Source organism: Saccopteryx leptura, chromosome 11 (genome assembly GCF_036850995.1).
Source record: "Saccopteryx leptura isolate mSacLep1 chromosome 11, mSacLep1_pri_phased_curated, whole genome shotgun sequence".
Taxonomy (NCBI): Eukaryota; Metazoa; Chordata; class Mammalia; order Chiroptera; family Emballonuridae; genus Saccopteryx; species Saccopteryx leptura.
Window position 1 is genome coordinate 391,239 of NC_089513.1, and position 18,541 is coordinate 409,779.

General features: G+C 47.0%; 1 protein-coding gene and 1 non-coding gene across 3 annotated transcripts in view; one reads left to right on the top strand and one right to left on the bottom strand.

Annotated features, from left to right (window-relative positions):
- Positions 1-994: 994 nt before the first annotated feature.
- Positions 995-18,541, bottom strand: part of PARD6G (par-6 family cell polarity regulator gamma) — a 62,734-nt gene continuing 45,187 nt past the window's right edge. Inside the window, exons 3-4 of one of the 2 annotated variants that reach the window (XR_010747408.1) lie at positions 2,805-4,143; positions 995-2,405 (exon numbers count right to left, since the gene is read on the bottom strand). Coding sequence is in view for 1 of the 2 variants with exons in the window: in XM_066353225.1 (XP_066209322.1) it covers positions 3,329-4,143 (815 nt within the window). In the remaining variant the exon portion in view is untranslated. Of the gene's footprint in view, positions 4,144-18,541 lie in introns of both variants that reach the window. The other variant, XM_066353225.1, reaches the window with a different exon arrangement.
- Positions 8,035-8,110, top strand: TRNAS-GGA (transfer RNA serine (anticodon GGA)). The gene has a single exon. It is a non-coding gene; the product is annotated as a tRNA-Ser (tRNA).

The window sequence follows — 18,541 nt, forward strand, 5'->3', positions numbered from 1 at the left end:
TTCTATTTATAATTTCTTGAAGAACCTCCATATTGTTTTCCCTCAGTGACTACACTGGCTTACATTCTCACCAACAGTGCAAGTGGGTTCCCTTTTCTGCACCTTTTCACCACACTTGTTATTTCTTCTCTTTTTGATAATGCTTCAGCAACATCTAATCACCCTGTAAGGGTGAATGTCCAGCTACTTGAATTTCCTAAACTTGAAACTGAACAGGGCAGCCTATGGCCCACTGTTTTCAAGAGAATTCACGAAGGTGATGAATGCTTGTGAAGCTCCTGGTTTATTATGAGCCTGGTTCTTCCAGGAGTTACTAGTGCTCCCTGCCAGCACTGTAGCATCGCTATTTATTGACTGGATCGTGAGGCCATGCACTATACAGTTGGCAACGTAAGAACAATACTGTGTTAATGAAAATTTTGCAAACAAGAGTATATATATATATTTTTTAATTTAGATTTTTATTTATTCATTTTCAGAAAGAGAGGAGAGAGAGCAAGACAGAGAAACAGAGAGAAGAGGGAAGGAGCAGGAAGCATCAACTCCTGTATGTGCCTTGACCAGGCAAAACCCTGGGTTTTGAACTGGTGACCTCAACGTTCCAGGTCGACACTTTATCCACTGCGCCCCACAGGTCAGGCTCAAACAATAGTATATTTAGGAACAGCTGTCTAGAATAGTATAGCATACAGTATAGTATATTATAAAAAGTATTCAGAAAAGCTTTTTCTGAAGGAACTCAAAGGACTGTTCTGGACCTAATTCACAACTATCTCCCACCAAATATGACTATAATTTGGTAATTTTACCTACTCCCTTAGTTTGGGCCCATTTTCTCATCTGTAAAATGAAGATGATACTGGCCTCATGGAGAACAAGGGAGGATTAAGTGACTGGTACGTGGTAAGTATCCAGGCATCCCAGCTGAGCCGCAGATTTCTCTGCTTATTGTTAGCACTGACAGTCTCTGTTATTTAGAACACAACTAATACCATTAAAAGCAAAGAAAACATTTTTATTGATATAGAAAACCAAAAACACTTGAACATGTAATACAAGATTGCCTACTTCTTTAAGAAAATGGCAGCAGTAAGTATAGACCTGGGTAGGAAAATACACTCGAGCAGATGTTCCAAGCAGTTTATTAACTCCTAAAAGTATGAATACCGCACAAATCTGAGTAAACCTTATTTTTTTTATTTTAAAAAATTATTCACATTTGCTTAACAACTTAAAACCTGGTAAAAATATAACTTTCTTTCTTGGTAACAGACCCACTTATTCAACAAGGAACTCATCAACAAGCAATAACTTAGTAAAAGAACATTTCCTTTGTGGTAGTAAGTTAGCATTAAAGTATTGGTTATGTAATACTTATCATAGCAAAAACACTTCCAGCTGCCGGGGCTCCAAACAGGGTGCTCAGACAGCTCACTGGAGCTTGTAGCCTTGGAAGTGTAGGCACTCCTGCTCTAACCTCGCAGGGGGCGGGTTTCTGGTCTTCCCTGTGCAAGGAACAAGACCCAGAGAGCTTGCCGTTCAAATACAAAAATCAAACATAAGCTCAAGAAACAACTACTCAATAAAAGCTATTTCCAAACAATAAATAGTTTCTGCACAAAAGGCCGGTAATTTTCTTTTCAATTAAATTCAGGAAAAATGAAAAAAGGGAGATAAGTTTTTCTTCTGTTCTCAGCCTGATATCCATGAAGGTAGGACAGTTCTGCCACTGACCAGCAGGGGGTGCTGGACCACAGGAGAAGCCGCTGCATAGAAAGGCCACCTAGAAAAATATCTTTACCTGTATTTATATGAAAGCTTTATTTGGTCCAAGTTGCATTCTCAAAATATAACTTTAACATTTTCTCCTCAACATCAGATTCAAACAGAACATACACTTCATATAAAATTTCATTGGTATAAACATGAATAAACATTCAAAATTACTAAATATGTAAATATTGCTTGAAGATTTAAGGGGATAATAATGAATTTCATCTGAGTTCAAAATCATTAAGTTTCATATGACTTATTTAAAAATGAAGATAGATCTTATACACCCAAATGTCTGTGAGCTTTAAATGGCCTGTGTTGAGGTGTGAGAGGGCTGTCCATCATTTCTATGGACACATTTCAAAAACTGTGCTCGGAGTCAATGAAGCCATGGAAAAGACTGATTTTTATCTGAGTCCACCTGACTTTGGTCACCAATGGTATTGCTCAGCAGAGATGGCTGACTCCCGGACAGCCCTCTGGACGTCCAGGTCCCACAGTATGACCTCAGGGGAGGTCTTCCCAGGGAGGACTTGGAGTTCAGCACCCATTTGGCTATTTGAAATAGGACTATAAACAGTGGCAATTTGACATTCGTCGTCTACAGTCATACCGGTGTGGGCGCATCTGTTCTTAAAAACCAGTCTATCGGCCCTGGCCGGTTGGCTCAGTGGTAGAGCGTCGGCCTGGCGTGCGGAAGTCCCGGGTTCGATTCCCAGCCAGGGCACACAGGAGAGGCGCCCATCTGCTTCTCCACCCCTCCCTCTCTCCTTCCTCTCTGTCTCTCTCTTCCCCTCCCGTAGCCGAGGCTCCATAGGAGCAAAGGATGGCCTGGGCGCTGGGGATGGTTCCTTGGCCTCTGCCCCAGGCGCTAGAGTGGCTCTGGTTGTGACAGAGCGGCGCCCTGGAGGGGCAAAGCATCGCCCCCTGGTGGGCAGAGCATCGCCCCCTGGTGGGCATGACGGGTGGATCCCGGTCGGGCGCATGCGGGAGTCTGACTGCCTCCCGGTTTCCAGCTTCAGAAAAAAAACAAAAAAAAACAGTCTCTCTACCTTCTTGCAACGTGTCTTCTTCACCGGGTCTGGTGGTCACCAGGGTCCGCGCGACACAGCAGACATGTGCAAACAAGTAGGGTGTGTTTGCATAGTTTAGATTAAAAACATGAATTTGTCCTTTAAAAAGTAATTTTAAAGCTTCATTAAAAAAAATAAAGTCTTTTTAAAATGTAGAAATTATGTATTTTCTGAGCCGTCAGGTCCTTTGTACAACTTGACAAAGGTGCTGGACCTGCACCCAGCCTGCTGTGTATGCGTGTGCACTTCGTTTATGGAGAAATTTATAAAAATAGATAGTATTTTTATTTTCTGTCCATTAGATGAAACAATAGGGTTGTAGAAGAGAAAGAGAGGGATAAATAAAAACATAGGAGGGTGATGCATATAATTATGTTCTTACTTTAAAATGAAAGTACAAACACACAAAAGTGGAGCTGGCTGGTCGCGGCTTCTGTATTGTGGTCCCGGCTAATGGCCAGACCCACAGGGTGACGGCCACACTACAGGGTGACGGCCGGCCCATGCTCCTCTACCCCACCCGGGGGCAGCGCCAGGCTGTGGCGGGGGTCGGACCTCAGCGAGCTGAGCAGCCTGTGGATGCTGCCATTGCGCCCTGGGCCATGCAGTCCGGACGCTGGGACCGCGCCGTTGACCCGGGCCAGGCTGCTGGGCGGCGGCTGAAGGACCAGCCGGGGCTCCACGACACCCTCCAGCACAACGTCGGGCTCCTCGTCACTCTCCATGTCGTCGGGGTGCAGTCCCGGGAGCGCGGGGGCTGGCAGGCTGTGGCGGCTGGCGGTGCTGTCGGAGGAGCGGCCGGAGCTGCCAGATGCACGGCCACCGCGCAGCACGTTGTTCCGCTGGTTGGCTGGCTTGACCGTGACGATAAGGTTGTGGCTGTTGGCGATCATCATGTCCGTGACCTGATCCAGCGTCTTCCCCGCCACCTCGATGCCGTTTACCTCCAGCACCTCGTCGTCCACGGCCAGCAGCCCAGTGCTCTCGGCCAGGCCGCCCGGCACCATGCGCGAGATGAAGATGCCCGGCACCTTCTCCAGCCCCTGTGGCGCCACGCGCACGCTCAGTCCGTCGCGGATATAGAAGCCCAGCGGCTTCTGGCAGCCGTGCCGGTATAGCCTCACACGCCGGTGCGTCTCAGGCAGGATGTCCACGTCGATGATGGAGGACACCGGGCGAAAGTCATGCGGGAGCCCGATGTGCAGGTGCGCGCGCCGCCGGGGCCCGTCTTCACGCAGTGCCAGTGCCTTCCTGCGCCTCGACAGCGAGCCAGTCAACAGGCCATGCTCTGCCTCCTCTGAAAGAGCAAAGGGGCTGTCAGGACAGAGGACACACAGTGACAAAGCACACCAAACACCGAGGTGACACCTGGAACCCGGGCTGTGTCCAGTACATCTCAGCCCTGTCAGCTGCTCACCTTTTAGGCTCTGGGACTCTCCATGGGACCTGGGGAGACGCCCACGAGCTGGGCTCCATTAACCCTGTACAAGCCCCATACACGTCTCGGACTTGACCTGTTAGTTCCTTTTGTCACACTTCCGGGTCTAGAAAGTATCAAGCGGCCTCCAGGATGACATGTGGCCAGCCTGGTACCCAGTGAGCTGATCCAACAGTCTTCAGGGAGCCAACGTCTAAGGCCAACTTCCAGTGCAGCTGCCTCCCTACTTTCTACAAATCTCCAAATAGACCCACAGGAATCTGTGAAATGATGGAAGGTTAAGCGGCAGTAACAAGACCCTGCAATACAGAGAATTAACAGTGGAGAGAGGGCTGCAGATGCCAGCTTGGATTCTGGGAAGCTGGCCGGAGGAAGCAGCAGGAAGCCCTCCCCACAGGACAACTGCAGGCAGGGCCAAAATCTGTCTGATGTCACCATTTGGGAACTCTGGGTCTGCAGGGAAAGCTTGCAACTTCCAGAAGGGCTGGACAGTAATTGTGGTCAATTTTGGTAAATTCCATCTACTAACCCAGCAGTGGCTGCTCGGCCCCCTGCAGGCAGCTGCGAGAGTGGCCTGGGAGGAGCTTGCACAGACTGGTGAGCAACGTGGGCAGAGCTCCTCTGTCCTACAGATACTGGGAATCCATGCTGAGGGCTGATTGCCATTTCTGGTTAAAGACTAAAGCAAAGAGGTGAGCAATCAGTGTGCCCCTCCTCCCAAGTAAGCACCTCCCCCACCGGCTCAAGTGGCTTCAGGGGAGATTTAAAGGGAGAGTGCCACTGATAGATTTTTTTTAAAGATTTTATTTTTTCATTTTGGAGAGAGTAGAGAGAGAGAGAAAGAGAGAGAGGCCAGATATTAAATAGGACATTCAGACGTGGCTGGATAACTCAGTTAGTTACAGCATCATCCTGATGTGCCAACCTGTGGTTCCATCCGTCAGGGCATACACTGGAGTCAACCAATGAGTGCGTCAATAAGTGCAACAATAAATCAATGTTTCCCCTCCATCCCCCCTCCCTCCCTCCCTAACATCATTAAAAAATAAAGGTGTTTTTTTTTAAGACTAGGCTGTTAGAAAATCCCTGTACATAAAGGAAAATTAGAAAGTAATCACACCACATCCCCAGGGAATGGTTGAGAAAACACCTGAGGAGAAATTATAGGTACACCTCAGGCTGATCCTAGCTACAGAGAAAGCCTACCAAAAAAAAAATTTTTTTTAATGACCAAAAAAAAAAAAAAAAAAAAAAAAAAAGGGCAGCCTGACCTGTGGTGGCACAGTGGACAAAGCATCAACCTGGAACACTGAGGTTGCCAGTTCAAAACCCTGGACTTGCCACTGATAGATTTTGTCAAAGACAGCTCTGAATGAGCATTTGAAAGGCCTTTTCTCTTTAGGAGTTGATGCTTCCTGCTCCTCCCCCCTTCTCTAAAATTAATAAAAATAAAATCTTTTTTTAAAAAAAAAAGCAAACCTGAGGAACAGGGAGAATTTGAATACCAGACTTAAGTTATTCACCCCAATGTCCAATGTTCAATAAAAAAACCACAAGACATTCAAAGTAACAGGAGAATATGGCCCATTAAAACAAAACAAAAGCAGGAACTATCTCTGAAATGACAGGACAAGAAAACAATGTATAAACAAAATGGAAATATCAATAGTGATAGAAGACCTAAGAGGAAAACAAATAGCAGTTCTGGAGCTTAAAGGTGCAACACCTGAGATGAAGATGTCACTAAGAGGAGTCAAAGGCAGCTCTGAATAAGCAAGAGAAGGAATCACTGAGGTTAGATAGCACTCTGTAAATTATTATTACTGAGGAACCAAAAGGAAAAACATTGAGGAAAAGTGAACAAACAGCACCTCAGGGACTCACAGGACACCACAATGCACACTGTAAACAATAATAAAAACAAAGCCCCTTTAAAGTGGAGCTGGAGCTGCCATCCCACAGGGATGGCCTCACATGCCATAATGCCTTAAATCTCTGAGCCTAAACAACCTTGAGCACCAAAAACATGTTTGCAACTATAACAAACATACACACAAACAAACAACAGTTATTATGACTACTAGACTAATGACCACCAGAATGAAAATTGAAAAAATTATTTAGAATTGGCATCACTGGCCCTGGCCAGTTGGCTCAGTGGTAGAGCATCTGCCCAGCATGTAGATGTCCCCAGTTCAATTCCCAGTCAGGGCATACAAGAAAAGCGACCATCTGCTTCTCCACCTCTCCCCCTCCGCCTTTTCTCTCTCTCCCTCCCCCCTCCTGCAGCCATGGCTCTATTGGTTGGAGCAAGAGAATTGGGCACGGGTGCTGAGGATGTCTCCATGGCCTCTACCTCAGGCACTAAAAACAAAAATGGCTCATTGCTGAGCAATGGAGCAATGGCCCCAGATGGGCAGAACATTGCCCCCTAGTGGGCTTGCTGGGTGGATCCCCATCAGGGTGCATGCAGGAGCCTGTCTCTCTGCCTCCCCTCTTCTAAAATTAAAAAAAAAAAAAATATATAGAATTGGCGTCACTGTCTTATGTTATCTGCACCAATAAAAATACCTTCCTTCTATGGATATAATTGTTCCCCTTCCCTTTCTCATAAATACCATTGCCTTTGTCTCCTAGCGGGAATATTGTTTGGGCTTCTACCTGAATCAGTGCTTCCTGAATAGCTATTCTTATTGATCTCAAGTAAACACACGTTTGCTTCCCATTTTGAAAGCCCTTTTCTCTTTAGGTTAACAGAATATGTGCATCATGGGAGTTCCAGAAGAGGAGATAGAGGTGGAGAGAATATTAGAAGAAATAATGTCTGAAACTTCTCAAATATGATGAAATGCAGGAATATAAATATCCAAGAAGCTCAGTGAACTTTAGGTAAGATGAACTCCCAGGGACCCAAACCAAGACACATTAAAATATTTCAAAAGACAAAGACAAAGAGAGAGTCTTGAAAGAAACAAGACAGAAGATAGCCATCACACACAAGAATCCTCAGTAAGATTGTCTGCAGATTTCTCTTCAGAAACTAGAGAACAGAAGGCATTGGGCTGAGGGTGAAAGTGCTCAAATAAAGAGACTGTCAACCAGGATTCTTAGATTCCAGCAAGACTGTGAGTGAGACGTCAAGATTTCCCCTAATAAGCAAAAGCTGAGGAGTTTGTGACCACCAGACCTGCCCTGCAAGAAATGCTCAAGGGCCTGACCAGGCGGTGGCGCAATGGATAGAGCGTCGGACTGGGATGCAGAGGACCCAGGTTCGAGACCCTGAGGTCGCCAGCTTGAGCACGGGCTCATCTGGTTTGAGCAAGGCTCACCAGCTTGGACCCAAGGTTGCTGGCTTGAGCAAGGGGTTACTCGGTCTGCTGAAGGCAGGTCAAGGCACATATGAGAAAGCAATCAATGAAAAACTAAGGTGTCGCAACGAAAAACTGATGATTGATGCTTCTCATCTCTCTCCGTTCCTGTCTGTCTATCCCTCTCTCTGACTCTTTCTCTGTCTCTGTTAAAAAAAAGAAATGCTCAAGGGAGTCCTGTAATTAAAATTAAAGGACACCAGACAGAAACTTCAAGGGGACATAAAAATGTCAATTAAGGTAAATACATTTGCAGGTAGAAAAGCCAGTATTACTAGAACAATGGTTTGGAACTACAGTGTTTGTTTCTCTGTGATTTAAGAAACTAATATCTTTAAAGGAAAATTTAAAGGAAGAAATTATTTGTCTAAAAGTTGGTATTGCCCTGGCCGGCTGGCTCAGTGGTAGAGCGTCGGCCTGGAGTGCAGAGGTCCCGGGTTCGATTCCCGGCCAGGGCACACAGGAGAAGCGCCCATCTGCTTCTCCACCCCTCCCTCTCTCCTTCCTCTCTGTCTCTCTCTTCCCCTCCCGTAGCTGAGGCTCCATAGGAGCAAAGGATGGCCTGGGCGCTGGGGATGGTTCCTTGGCCTCTGCCCCAGGCGCTAGAGTGGCTCTGGTCATGGCAGAGTGACGCCCCGGAAGGGCAGAGCATCGCCCCTGGTGGACAGAGCATCGCCCCCTGGTGGGCATGCCGGGTGGATCCCGGTCGGGCGTATGCGGGAGTCTGTCTGACTGTCTCTCCCCGTTTCTAGCTTCAGAAAAATACAAAAAAATAAAATAAAATAAAAGTTGGTATTGTTGTTACTTTGGTTTGTAACTTCCAATCTATTTTCTATATTACTTAAAAAACTAAAGCAGTTACAAGAATGCACTAGTTTATGTTTGAGGGCACACGTGCACAAACGTGTGATCTGGTGACCTTGGTAACTGACAGGAGCTGGTGCAGCTGTAGTGGAGCCGAGATTCTTGCACATTGTCGAAGTGAAGCTGCTATAACCTCAGATTAGAATGTTCTAACTGTATGAAGATAAGTGTAATCTCAAACCCCCCCCCAAAAAAATAGCTATAGAATAGACATACAAAGAAATAAGAAAGGAAGTTTGATATTTTATTACAAAAAAAAAAACTACAACAGAGGACAGGAATGCAGGAAATGAGGGCACATAGAAAACAAGCAGCACACAATAACAGAAGTAGGTGCCTCCTTAGTCAGCAGTCACTTTAGTATAAATGAATTAAACTCTCCAATCAAAAGACAGATCGGCAGGATGAATAAAAACACGTGATCCAACCATGTGCTACACTTGAGATCCAAAACACAAGAGGCTGAAAGGGAAGATAAAACAGACACTCCGTGCAAACAGTAACAAAAAGAGCAGGAAGGAAGTATTCCTGTCAGAGAAAATTAGACTTGAAATAAAAAATTCCCAAGGAAAAAAGGACATTATATATCAATCAAGGGTTCAACAGAGCAAGAATACATAACAATTATAAGCATGCACACACCCAATGACAGAGCCTCAAGCTCTATGAAGCAGAAACTGAGGAAATGGAAGAAGAGTTTATAATAATAGTTAGACATCAACACACCACTCACAAAATTGTATACAGTTACCCAAGAGAAGGTACATAAGGAAATAGAAAACTTAACGTAATAACCCACCTAGATCTGAAAGACCTACGCAGACTCCACCCAAAAACAACAGCATATATGGTTGTTTCAAGTGCACGTGAGGCATTTTCTAGGAGAGAGTATATGTTAGGCGACAAGTTCAGTCTCATTAGATTTTAAAAGATAGATACTATTCAAAGTATCTTTTCTGACAACAGGATGAGGTTAGAAATCAATAACAAACAAAACTGAAAAATTAATAAAAATGTGGAAACCAAACACACTAATATCACAACCAAATGCATCAAAGAAATTGCAGGTCATTTTGAAAATACTTACAGATTAATGAAAACAAAAACATAATTTAGCAGAACTTATGGGACACGGTGAAAGCAGTGGTCAGAGGGAAATTTATGTCAGTAAATGCTTGCATTACAAACCAAGAAAGATCTCAAATCATCAAGCTCACTTTACAATTTAAGAAACTACATTGCCTGACCTGTGATGGTACAGTGGATAAAGCCTCAACCTGGAATGCTGAGGTCAGCAGTTCGAAACTCAGTGCTTGACTGGTCAAGGCACATAGGAGAAGCATCTGTGAGTTGAAGCTTCCCACAGGTTCAGGAGCCGCGATGTCTATCTGAGGCTGCCAGTCAAGCTGTTCAGGTTTGTGACCAGACAAACCAACTCTGCACTACATGTTAGCAGCTGCACCCAGAGCGGGAGCCGCATCCTCAGGGCTGGGGCAAGATCCTCACCTTCGACCAGTCGGGCTGGGACTCCCCCAGGGGCTGCAGCACTGTCTTGCTTTCTGGTCCTCACAAGGGCCAGCAGGTGTACAGCTTTGGCAAAGGCCCCTGGACCCCTCACAGCCACGCCAAAGCATGCATGATCCAAGGGCAGGAATTTCAGTACAACTACAAAAACTAACCCCGGATCCTACCTTGCCAGTAAAAAAATTTTAGGATCAAAAAATGTTTAAAAAACTACATAAATAAGAGCAAGCTAAACTTGTAGAAGGAAGGAAACCATAGTGATTACAGCAGAGATAATGAAATACAGAATCAGGAAACAAGGAAGTAAATCAATAACACAAAAAGTTAGCTGTTTAAAAAGATCAACAAAATCTACAAAGCTTTAGCTCAATGGAAAAAGAAAAATTAAACTCAGAAATGGCAATGTGAACATTACTACTAATTCTACAGGAAAAAAAGGATTACAAGTAAGTACTATAAACAATGTCACACAAACAAATTGATTACTTAGGTGAAATGGACAAATTCCTAGAAACTCAAAACCTACAAACACTAAATCATGAAGAAATAAAAAAGCTAAAGACCTAAAAATAAGGAGTAGTAAATAATAATAAATCTCCCCAGAAAGAAGAGCCATGGACTGAATGGCTTTACTGGTGAACTCTGCCAAACATTTAAAGAGAAGCTGATACCTGTCCTTTCCAAACTTCCCCAAAACCAAAGAGGGAACATACTTCCTAACTCATTCTATGAGGCCAGCACTGCCCTCATCCCAAAGCCAGACAAAGATACCACGAGGAAAGAAAACTACAGACCAATATTCATTATAAACACTAATGCAAAAAGAGTCAACCAAAGGACCTGGCCAGGTGACTCAGTGGATAGAGCATCGTCCAAGTGCACCCAGGTTGCCGATTCAATCCTGAGTCAGGGCACACAAGAGAAGCAGCCAATGAGTATACAACTAAAATGGAACAACTAATTGGAACAAAAAGTTGATCTCAAATCAATGGAAACAATATTTTAAGTCGTCAACAAAATACTAGAACACAAAATTCAGCAGCAGATGAAAAGAATTATATACCAAGACCAAGTGGAATTTTTCCTGGGATGCAAAGCTCAACATAGAGAAGACATCAATGCAATATGCCACATCAGGAGAAGAAAGGGACAAGATTTCTCAAGTGATGCAGAAAAAAAACTTGACAAAATTCAACACTTTCATTATAATAACTTTCAACAAACTAGGAATAGAAGGAAACTACCTTAACATAAAGTGAAATCTGGAAAAAACACAGCAAACATTGTATCAGTGGTGAAAGACTAAAACAAGGATGTCTACTCTCATCACTTCTATTCAACACTGTACCTGAACTTCCAGCCAGAGCAGTTAGATAAGAAAAAGGCAATAAAATTTCCTCAAAATTGGAAAAGCAGAAGTAAAATTAACTCCATTTTTCAGACATTACCCTGCACATAGAAAATCCTCAAGACTCCACAAAAAGCCATTAAGTCTAATAAATGAATTCAGCGAAGTAACAGGAAACAAAGTCACCACGCAAAGAGCAGTTCCATTTCTACAGAAGAAGAGCTGGAAGAGGAAGGTTCCTGTCAGGCAGGTGACATTTGGAAACGCTGACGTAAACTTTTCCTCATGTCAGAAAAACAGTCTGTCTACTCTCTCTTTTTTACTTTTTTATAGCATGCCTCTTTTTTTTTTTAATGGGAGCTGAGGGAGGTGGTATGTGGCGAGGACATGAGGGCCATCCGCACAGGATAAATAGGCAGGACAAGCCATTCCCAAAGCTGTGCCCCCACTCCTAGGTGCAGCCACATATGCGTGTCTGCATTTTGTTCAGTCCTGTGGAGTCTTGGCTGCTTCCAAGAGCCCACCCTGTCTGGTGTGGGAGCTGCCTCCGTTGCTTCACTAATGAATACTTCCCAAGGGTGCTGTTTCCTGTCCACACCCTCCACCTTTGCCAAAGGCTCGCTGTTCTCTGATGGGTGCCCCACAGCAGTCACAGCAATAAGAGCTCATGGGCACCCACAAAACAGCGTGCATGTCAGCAACACTGCCCTTCCTCACACATGCTTCTTCTGCAAAACAAGATTGGTAGATTCAGAAGAAGTGAACCATAGAAAGCCCTCAAATGCCTAGAAACAAGGAATTTATCCCAACTTAGTCCCTCCAAAAAGGTGTGAATGCTTCCCTTAATTTACAGGCAGATGTGGCCACCAAGGAACAAATCTATCAGGCCCTTTCCAGACGTCTGCTGGGCACACGCATGGCTGTTGTGCTTTTGCTCCCTTGCTGCCGATGCTGATGACTGACCAGTGTGTGCCTGGCCAGCACCCAGCCCTGTGCTCAGCTCAGGTTTGCCGAGCCCCCCCGGCATCAGACCCTGTGATTTCAGGGACACTGGATGAGTTAGAGAAAGTCTGTCCTGAGAAACTGTGAAACAAATAGGAGAGACACGCAGACCTAATTTTAAATAAAAATGTTTGGAAAATAACACCAGAAGAGCACATGACGGAATTGATGAGAAAAGTGAGGGTCAGACGTCCTGCCTTTGGTCCTTGGGAACTTGTCCCCCACCAGCTGTGTGGAGGTGCCTCACAGACCGATAGAGGGTGGTTAACAATAGCAGAGCAGACAGGGACAGACCCACACAGACATTAATTAAAAGAAAGCGTAAGAAGCTCTTCTGGCGTCAGATAAAATCAATTTCAGGCAAAGAGGCCATGAGGAACAGGGACAGGGACAGGGAGGGACCCACAAGGACAAAACAGTAACCCACCAAACAATGGGATGATACGAGTTACAGGAAGCAAAACTAAGAAACCAGAAAGACAAGCAAACACCCTGAGAGAGTTGAAGGGAGAAATGGACCAACCGTTACTGTTGCAGACCTCCTCTCTCAACAGTTCACAGAACGACTTCACAGAGAATCAGCAGCACGCTCAACAAACAGCGCACAGGATCAGCAGACACGTTGGAACGCTAACAGTGGACACGCATGCAAGTGCCTGTGGCACGTAGCTAAGACAGGCTGTATCCTGGGCCATGCAAACAAACCTCAACAAATTCCAGGATGTTCTCTGTGAATCATATAAAACTAGAAATCAATACCAGAGAGACCACTAGAAAATTTCCAAACACTCAGAAAACAGTCAACATACTTGTATATAATCCATAGGCCACAAAGGAAGTCCCCGTGGAAGAGATGACACAGACACACATGAAGCAGCACATGTGTTAGAGGTCGTGGAGCAAGTCAGGAATCGAGGCCCCGGCCTCAGAAACCTAGAGAAAGAGCCACATGAGCCCAAGAGAGACAGAAGGGGGAAAGTTATAAGGACAAAAACTGGTTCAGTAAAACTGAAAACAAGCCTGACCAGGCGGTGGCGCAGTGGATAGAGCATCAGACTGGGATGCCGAGGACCCAGGTTCGAGACCCCGAGGTCGCCAGCTTGAGCACAGGTTCATCTGGTTTGAGCAAGGCTCACCAGCTTGAGCCCAAGGTCGCTGGCTCTGCTGCAGGCCCGCGGTCAAGGCACATATGAGAAAGCAATCAATGGACAACTAACGTCTCACAACAAAAAACTGATGATGGATGCTTCTCATCTCTCTGTTCCTGTCTGTCTGTCCCTATCTATCCCTCTCTCTGACTCTCTCTCTGTCTCTGTAAAAACAAAAAAAAAACTGAAAACAGAAAATACCAGAGAAAATCAGTGAAGCCGACAGCTGGGTCATTCTGTGGCCGTCAGATGGGCAAAGGTGGTATTCGGCCGAGTCCCATCCGGCCAGGGCCTGTCCTGCATCTGCCTCACATGCTCACTACACTCTGTGTAAACCACACCAGTGCCGGTCTTTCCTGGAGTCCAGATCCACGATGCTCTCCTCATCTGCGGGGTGGTAGCATCCACTTTCCATTCCTGCTTCTGATCAGCCCATGCTGCCCTCCCTCCCGTCCTGTCTGAACACTGTGTCAGAGCAGAGCTCACGTGGGTCCCAGGCCTGTCAGATCCTCACAGAGCATGGGGTGTCAGGGAGCCTGGTGCACCCGTCTGACCACAACATATAATTTCAGCCAGTCACAGTTTAATAAATACTCCTTACAAATGGTGTTGAATTGCTAACCTCTAGAAAGTTTACAAAAAGTTTTGTCATTTATCATTTCCACTTATTTCCTGGGTCAAAATCCACCACTTCGTCCCCATTGGGAAGGTAAACACATGGTAGGGCTCTTGGCTTGTACTTTTCCTTCTGAACTGGGGCCACGGACACCGGCAGTGCCGGACACACAGCTCGGCTCCCCAAAGACAAGGGCTGATCAGCAAAGGCCACATGCCACCTCCCCCACGATGTGCTCCTGCTCGCTGTCGGTGCCCACGAGAAGCCAGCGAGTGTCTCTCAACAGTTCTGACCCCACTACCCGAAACCCCGCTTCATTTTGCCAATGAGGCAGTATAACCGGGGCGTCAGCTGCTGAGCTCTGCGAACTCCACGGCTGCGGGGCATCAGGATCCTCATCCCGGTGGAAAGTTCTGAAAATAGATTTTATTTAGAAGGGTGGAGAGCTGGGAGGCTGGCCAGGAGCTGTGTCCAAGGCTCAGTCTGGGCTCCAGTGGAGGATGGCTGCGTGGGTCAGGGTCACAGGATGGCCCCACTGTCCTGACAATTCACACAGAACTCTCCCCTAATTCTCATGCTCACCCGATTATAAGTCAGAAATAACTAATCAAAACTAGCCCTCACTTTTAAATACTATACCACACATTTTACCGTTCACAACACTTAACTCTGTCCAGCCACTGCAGCGGCAGGGAGGTGGCAGTCTCTGAGTCCCTTAATCACACTGACGGCTTTGTACACAATTCTGACTTTGACACTTTTCTTTGAACCACGTTATTATTGTACACTGTAGCTTTTCAACATTAAGTCTTCTCATCTGTTTTAAATGATAGAATATTCTAGCTTTCCCAGACAAGTATTTGAAACTGAACCTTGGTAACAGTTACCAAACTAAATGCACATACATACTTATACTTCACAGACCATTAGAATATAACGACTTCAAAAGGTTGATTGTAAGCAATTAATTCCAACCTCCCTGTCAGGGTGTGACCCCAGAACCACTCTCCCAGCTAAAAAAACACACAACGGCCCACTGGCAGCTTATTATTTTTTAAAAACCCAATCTTTTCAATTTTCCACTAAATGTCCTCAGTAGAGACAACGAGACAAGTGGGGAGACACTTGCACATTTCAGCCTGTTCTTGCAGCTGCAGAGCACATGTGGCTTACAAAGTGCATTCTCAGCTTCTTCAAGGTCAGGGCAGCATGTGCCTGCAGACCAGGCGTATGAGCACTAGGGCTGAGAGCTTATGGCCCAAGGTGGGCACAGCAGTGGACTCAGCACCAGCCGCCAGGCGGGATGTGGGCTTTGTTCCCACAGCATGTCGCTCCCTCTTTTCCACCTGAGGTGTGGAGGCTGAAGGACGAGGGACAGTCCCTGTCTACACCTCAGGACCCCCTTCTTTAGAGGCCCGGCAACTGTAAACCCTGGAAGGCCCAACACACCAGTGCCCTAACCCTAACCCTCATAACATGTGCTAAAATGGTCATTCCTGCGTGTCCAGTGGCCCAGGTCACTTCCCCAGCCTCCACGGGAAACGTGGCACAGGAGAGCTGCCCCTGCATCATCACACAGGCTTCTGCTATTTCTCAGTAAAAAACGCTGATCGGTTGTAACAGAGAAAAGACAACTACAACTAGGGCTTCTCGCCGATTGGGAAACACGTGTCCTTTGAGCTCAGGGGGTGGCTGGTCCAGGACACTCAGCAGGAGGAGAGGGGAACCGGACATGACCCAAGACGATGGTGCTCAGGATACTTCTGAGATCCTGCTTTATGAGTGAACTCATGGCTCTCACTTGGCCCTGCGACCCAGCGAGGTGGGCTGACAGCTGGGCCTGGGCGGCCCGCGCTGCTGGCTGACCTACAGGACCCGCAACAGGTGTGAAGGCGCACAGCACTCTCCTGGTCCAGTCAGCGTGGGGTGCCAGGACGGAAGTGGCAGGTCCACCTGATCTAACTGCACCTGGCTGCACCCCCAGAGCCGCAGACAGCAGCCACCTCTGTGCTGGTTACACGGGAAGCTCTGCTTGTGGACGTTATTAGTCAAAAATTCCCAACTGTCCTAAAAGCAAAACTCCTTCAAAAGAATGTCCCATTCCTAAGATTCCAACTTTGGTTCCTAACATACCTTTTTATAACAGTGAAATTGTCACAGCTTCTTTATCAAGCCATCTGTTCGATCTTGTCTTTTCCACAAAGTAAACAACTAAGACAGATACACACCACTTAAACAGATGTTCACCCATCCTCTCCCCATCCCGTTTCCCATTCCCACTCAAATTAAACATTTTCTTCCCCACTCCTATTTACGGCATCAGCAGGAGAGAAAGACGCCAGCCAGTGCAGAAACGCGGCACCACGGGTCCACATCCCTCACTTGTGCCCACGCGACACAGGGGCCCTCCCTGTAAGAAAACGCTTCTTAGAATCATCTTTTGTGTGAAAACCCACAGTATCTCAGCACCACAGGGCAGCCAACTGGAAGCCGGATGAACACAGGCTCTCCCTCTCATGTGGGAGTGTCCTCCAGGGACCACACTCCTAAAGGACACACCAGGCAACCATGTCCAGCACCTAAGGGTGAAAAGGCCAAACACCAGCATGGAGCCAGGTGGATGCCTGGTGGGGCTGAGGATGAGCCCTCTGCTAACCCTGCTTCCCGCCAGCACTGTGGGTGAGGAACATTTGCTCCACAAACATCCTGCCCTGAGAGTCTGTTCACAACTCATGAGATCCTGATAGATCTGTTGGCCTGAATGTACTTAACCTGAGCCTTGCAGCTGCACACTTGCTTTGATTTCCTGTTTTAATTTTACAAACAGAATCTTGGACACACGGTGACGGGACAGCTCTGCCTGTGGGACTGTGGCTCGGCCGTGAGTGTGTTGCAGGGATCTGCATGTCACTACACAAGGACTGCATCTGAGCCCGTGTCTCATGCAACCAGGTATCAGAGGCAACATAAGAGCACGCCACCCACACAGTCAAGCATGCAATGGCGGGCACATGCACACAGCGCCATCAGACCACAGAGAAGCTGCATGGAGCAGACTTCCAGCAGAAACGACACTAGGCGCCAAGCTTGATGCAGGATAGTGGACATGGGCACAGCCCCCTGCGTCATGTCATGATGCTCAGGGCGGGGGCAGGTGCTCCACCCATATGCTTGATCCCTGGAGTAGAAACCAAAGCGCAGGGCAGAGAACCCACCTGGAGGGAGGGCCTGCAGAAGGAGAGGGCTCACAGGCATCCTCCATCTGAGAGGCTGGCCCTGCCTTGCCATTGTCCACACCCGTCCTTCCCATCCTGGGTCTGCTAGCTGACTTCTCTGCATCGTGAGGAGAAGAGCTGCCTAATCAGCCTAAGTTGACATCAGTGGAAGGTGACCCATCCCACTTGGTCACCTGGGAAACACACTAGGGACAAGCACCACAGGAAGTGAGGAAGTAAATGGCTGCTGGCTTCAAAGTAAGAGAATTCTGAAAGTTAAGGTGGGGGCCGCTGTCTGCCATTGTCTGTGACACACGGGGCCTGCGTGCCCATCAGAGGCTGCAGTCTGCTGTCGGCACGGCCTCCACAAATGCCTGCTGGTCTCAGCTTGCCTAGGACAGGCAGAGCACACAGCTCCCCTCCCACCCAAGCAACATGCACACACACGCAAGCCCTGCAGAAGGCCTGGGTCACAGCAAGTTAGCACAAGACCCTCGCAGACTCTGGAAATGTCAACCCTCAACGTCTCCCACGTAAGTCCAACAACAAAAGATGCCCCATTTGACAAAGGAATTCAAGACGCCCAGCAGCTTTCTCTCCCCCAAACTTGAAGCCTCAAACTGTCTCCTTACTCCACTGGGTGCTCACAGTGGACTCCCAGAGGGGCCATGCGCCCCCCGCACCCCAGCTCTTCCAATCTGCGGGCTGCAGTGCGCTGGTCCTTTGGGATATTGGTGTGAGATCAGGATGGCACCCTGCGGAAGCCAGTTGCTCAGGTTCCTCCATCTTTCTCAAGCACAGGCCTCCAGGTGTGCTCCCCAGAGTTCGGACGGCATCTGTGTGGGACGTCTCACTGCAAACCCAGGCTCATGCATTTCAGGAAGTGGCTACATGTGCCCCAAGAGTCTGTCCTGCACCATGGTCACTTCTATCCGGGCTGGTCAAAGGATGTCTAATAACATTTCTATAAAACGACTCAAACGGAATGCAGAATACAATTTGGGGAAGCGAGTCCATTAGGACTTCTGGTCATAACAGCTCCAATGACAAAGGAAATGTGTAATGAGCAGTTCTTAGCTGAAAACTGCAGTGTCCCTTCCTGCCTCGAGTGTGCTGCTCCCTCCTGAGTCCCCACTGCCTTTGACCTGTGCTCCGTGGACACAGCCCACTCC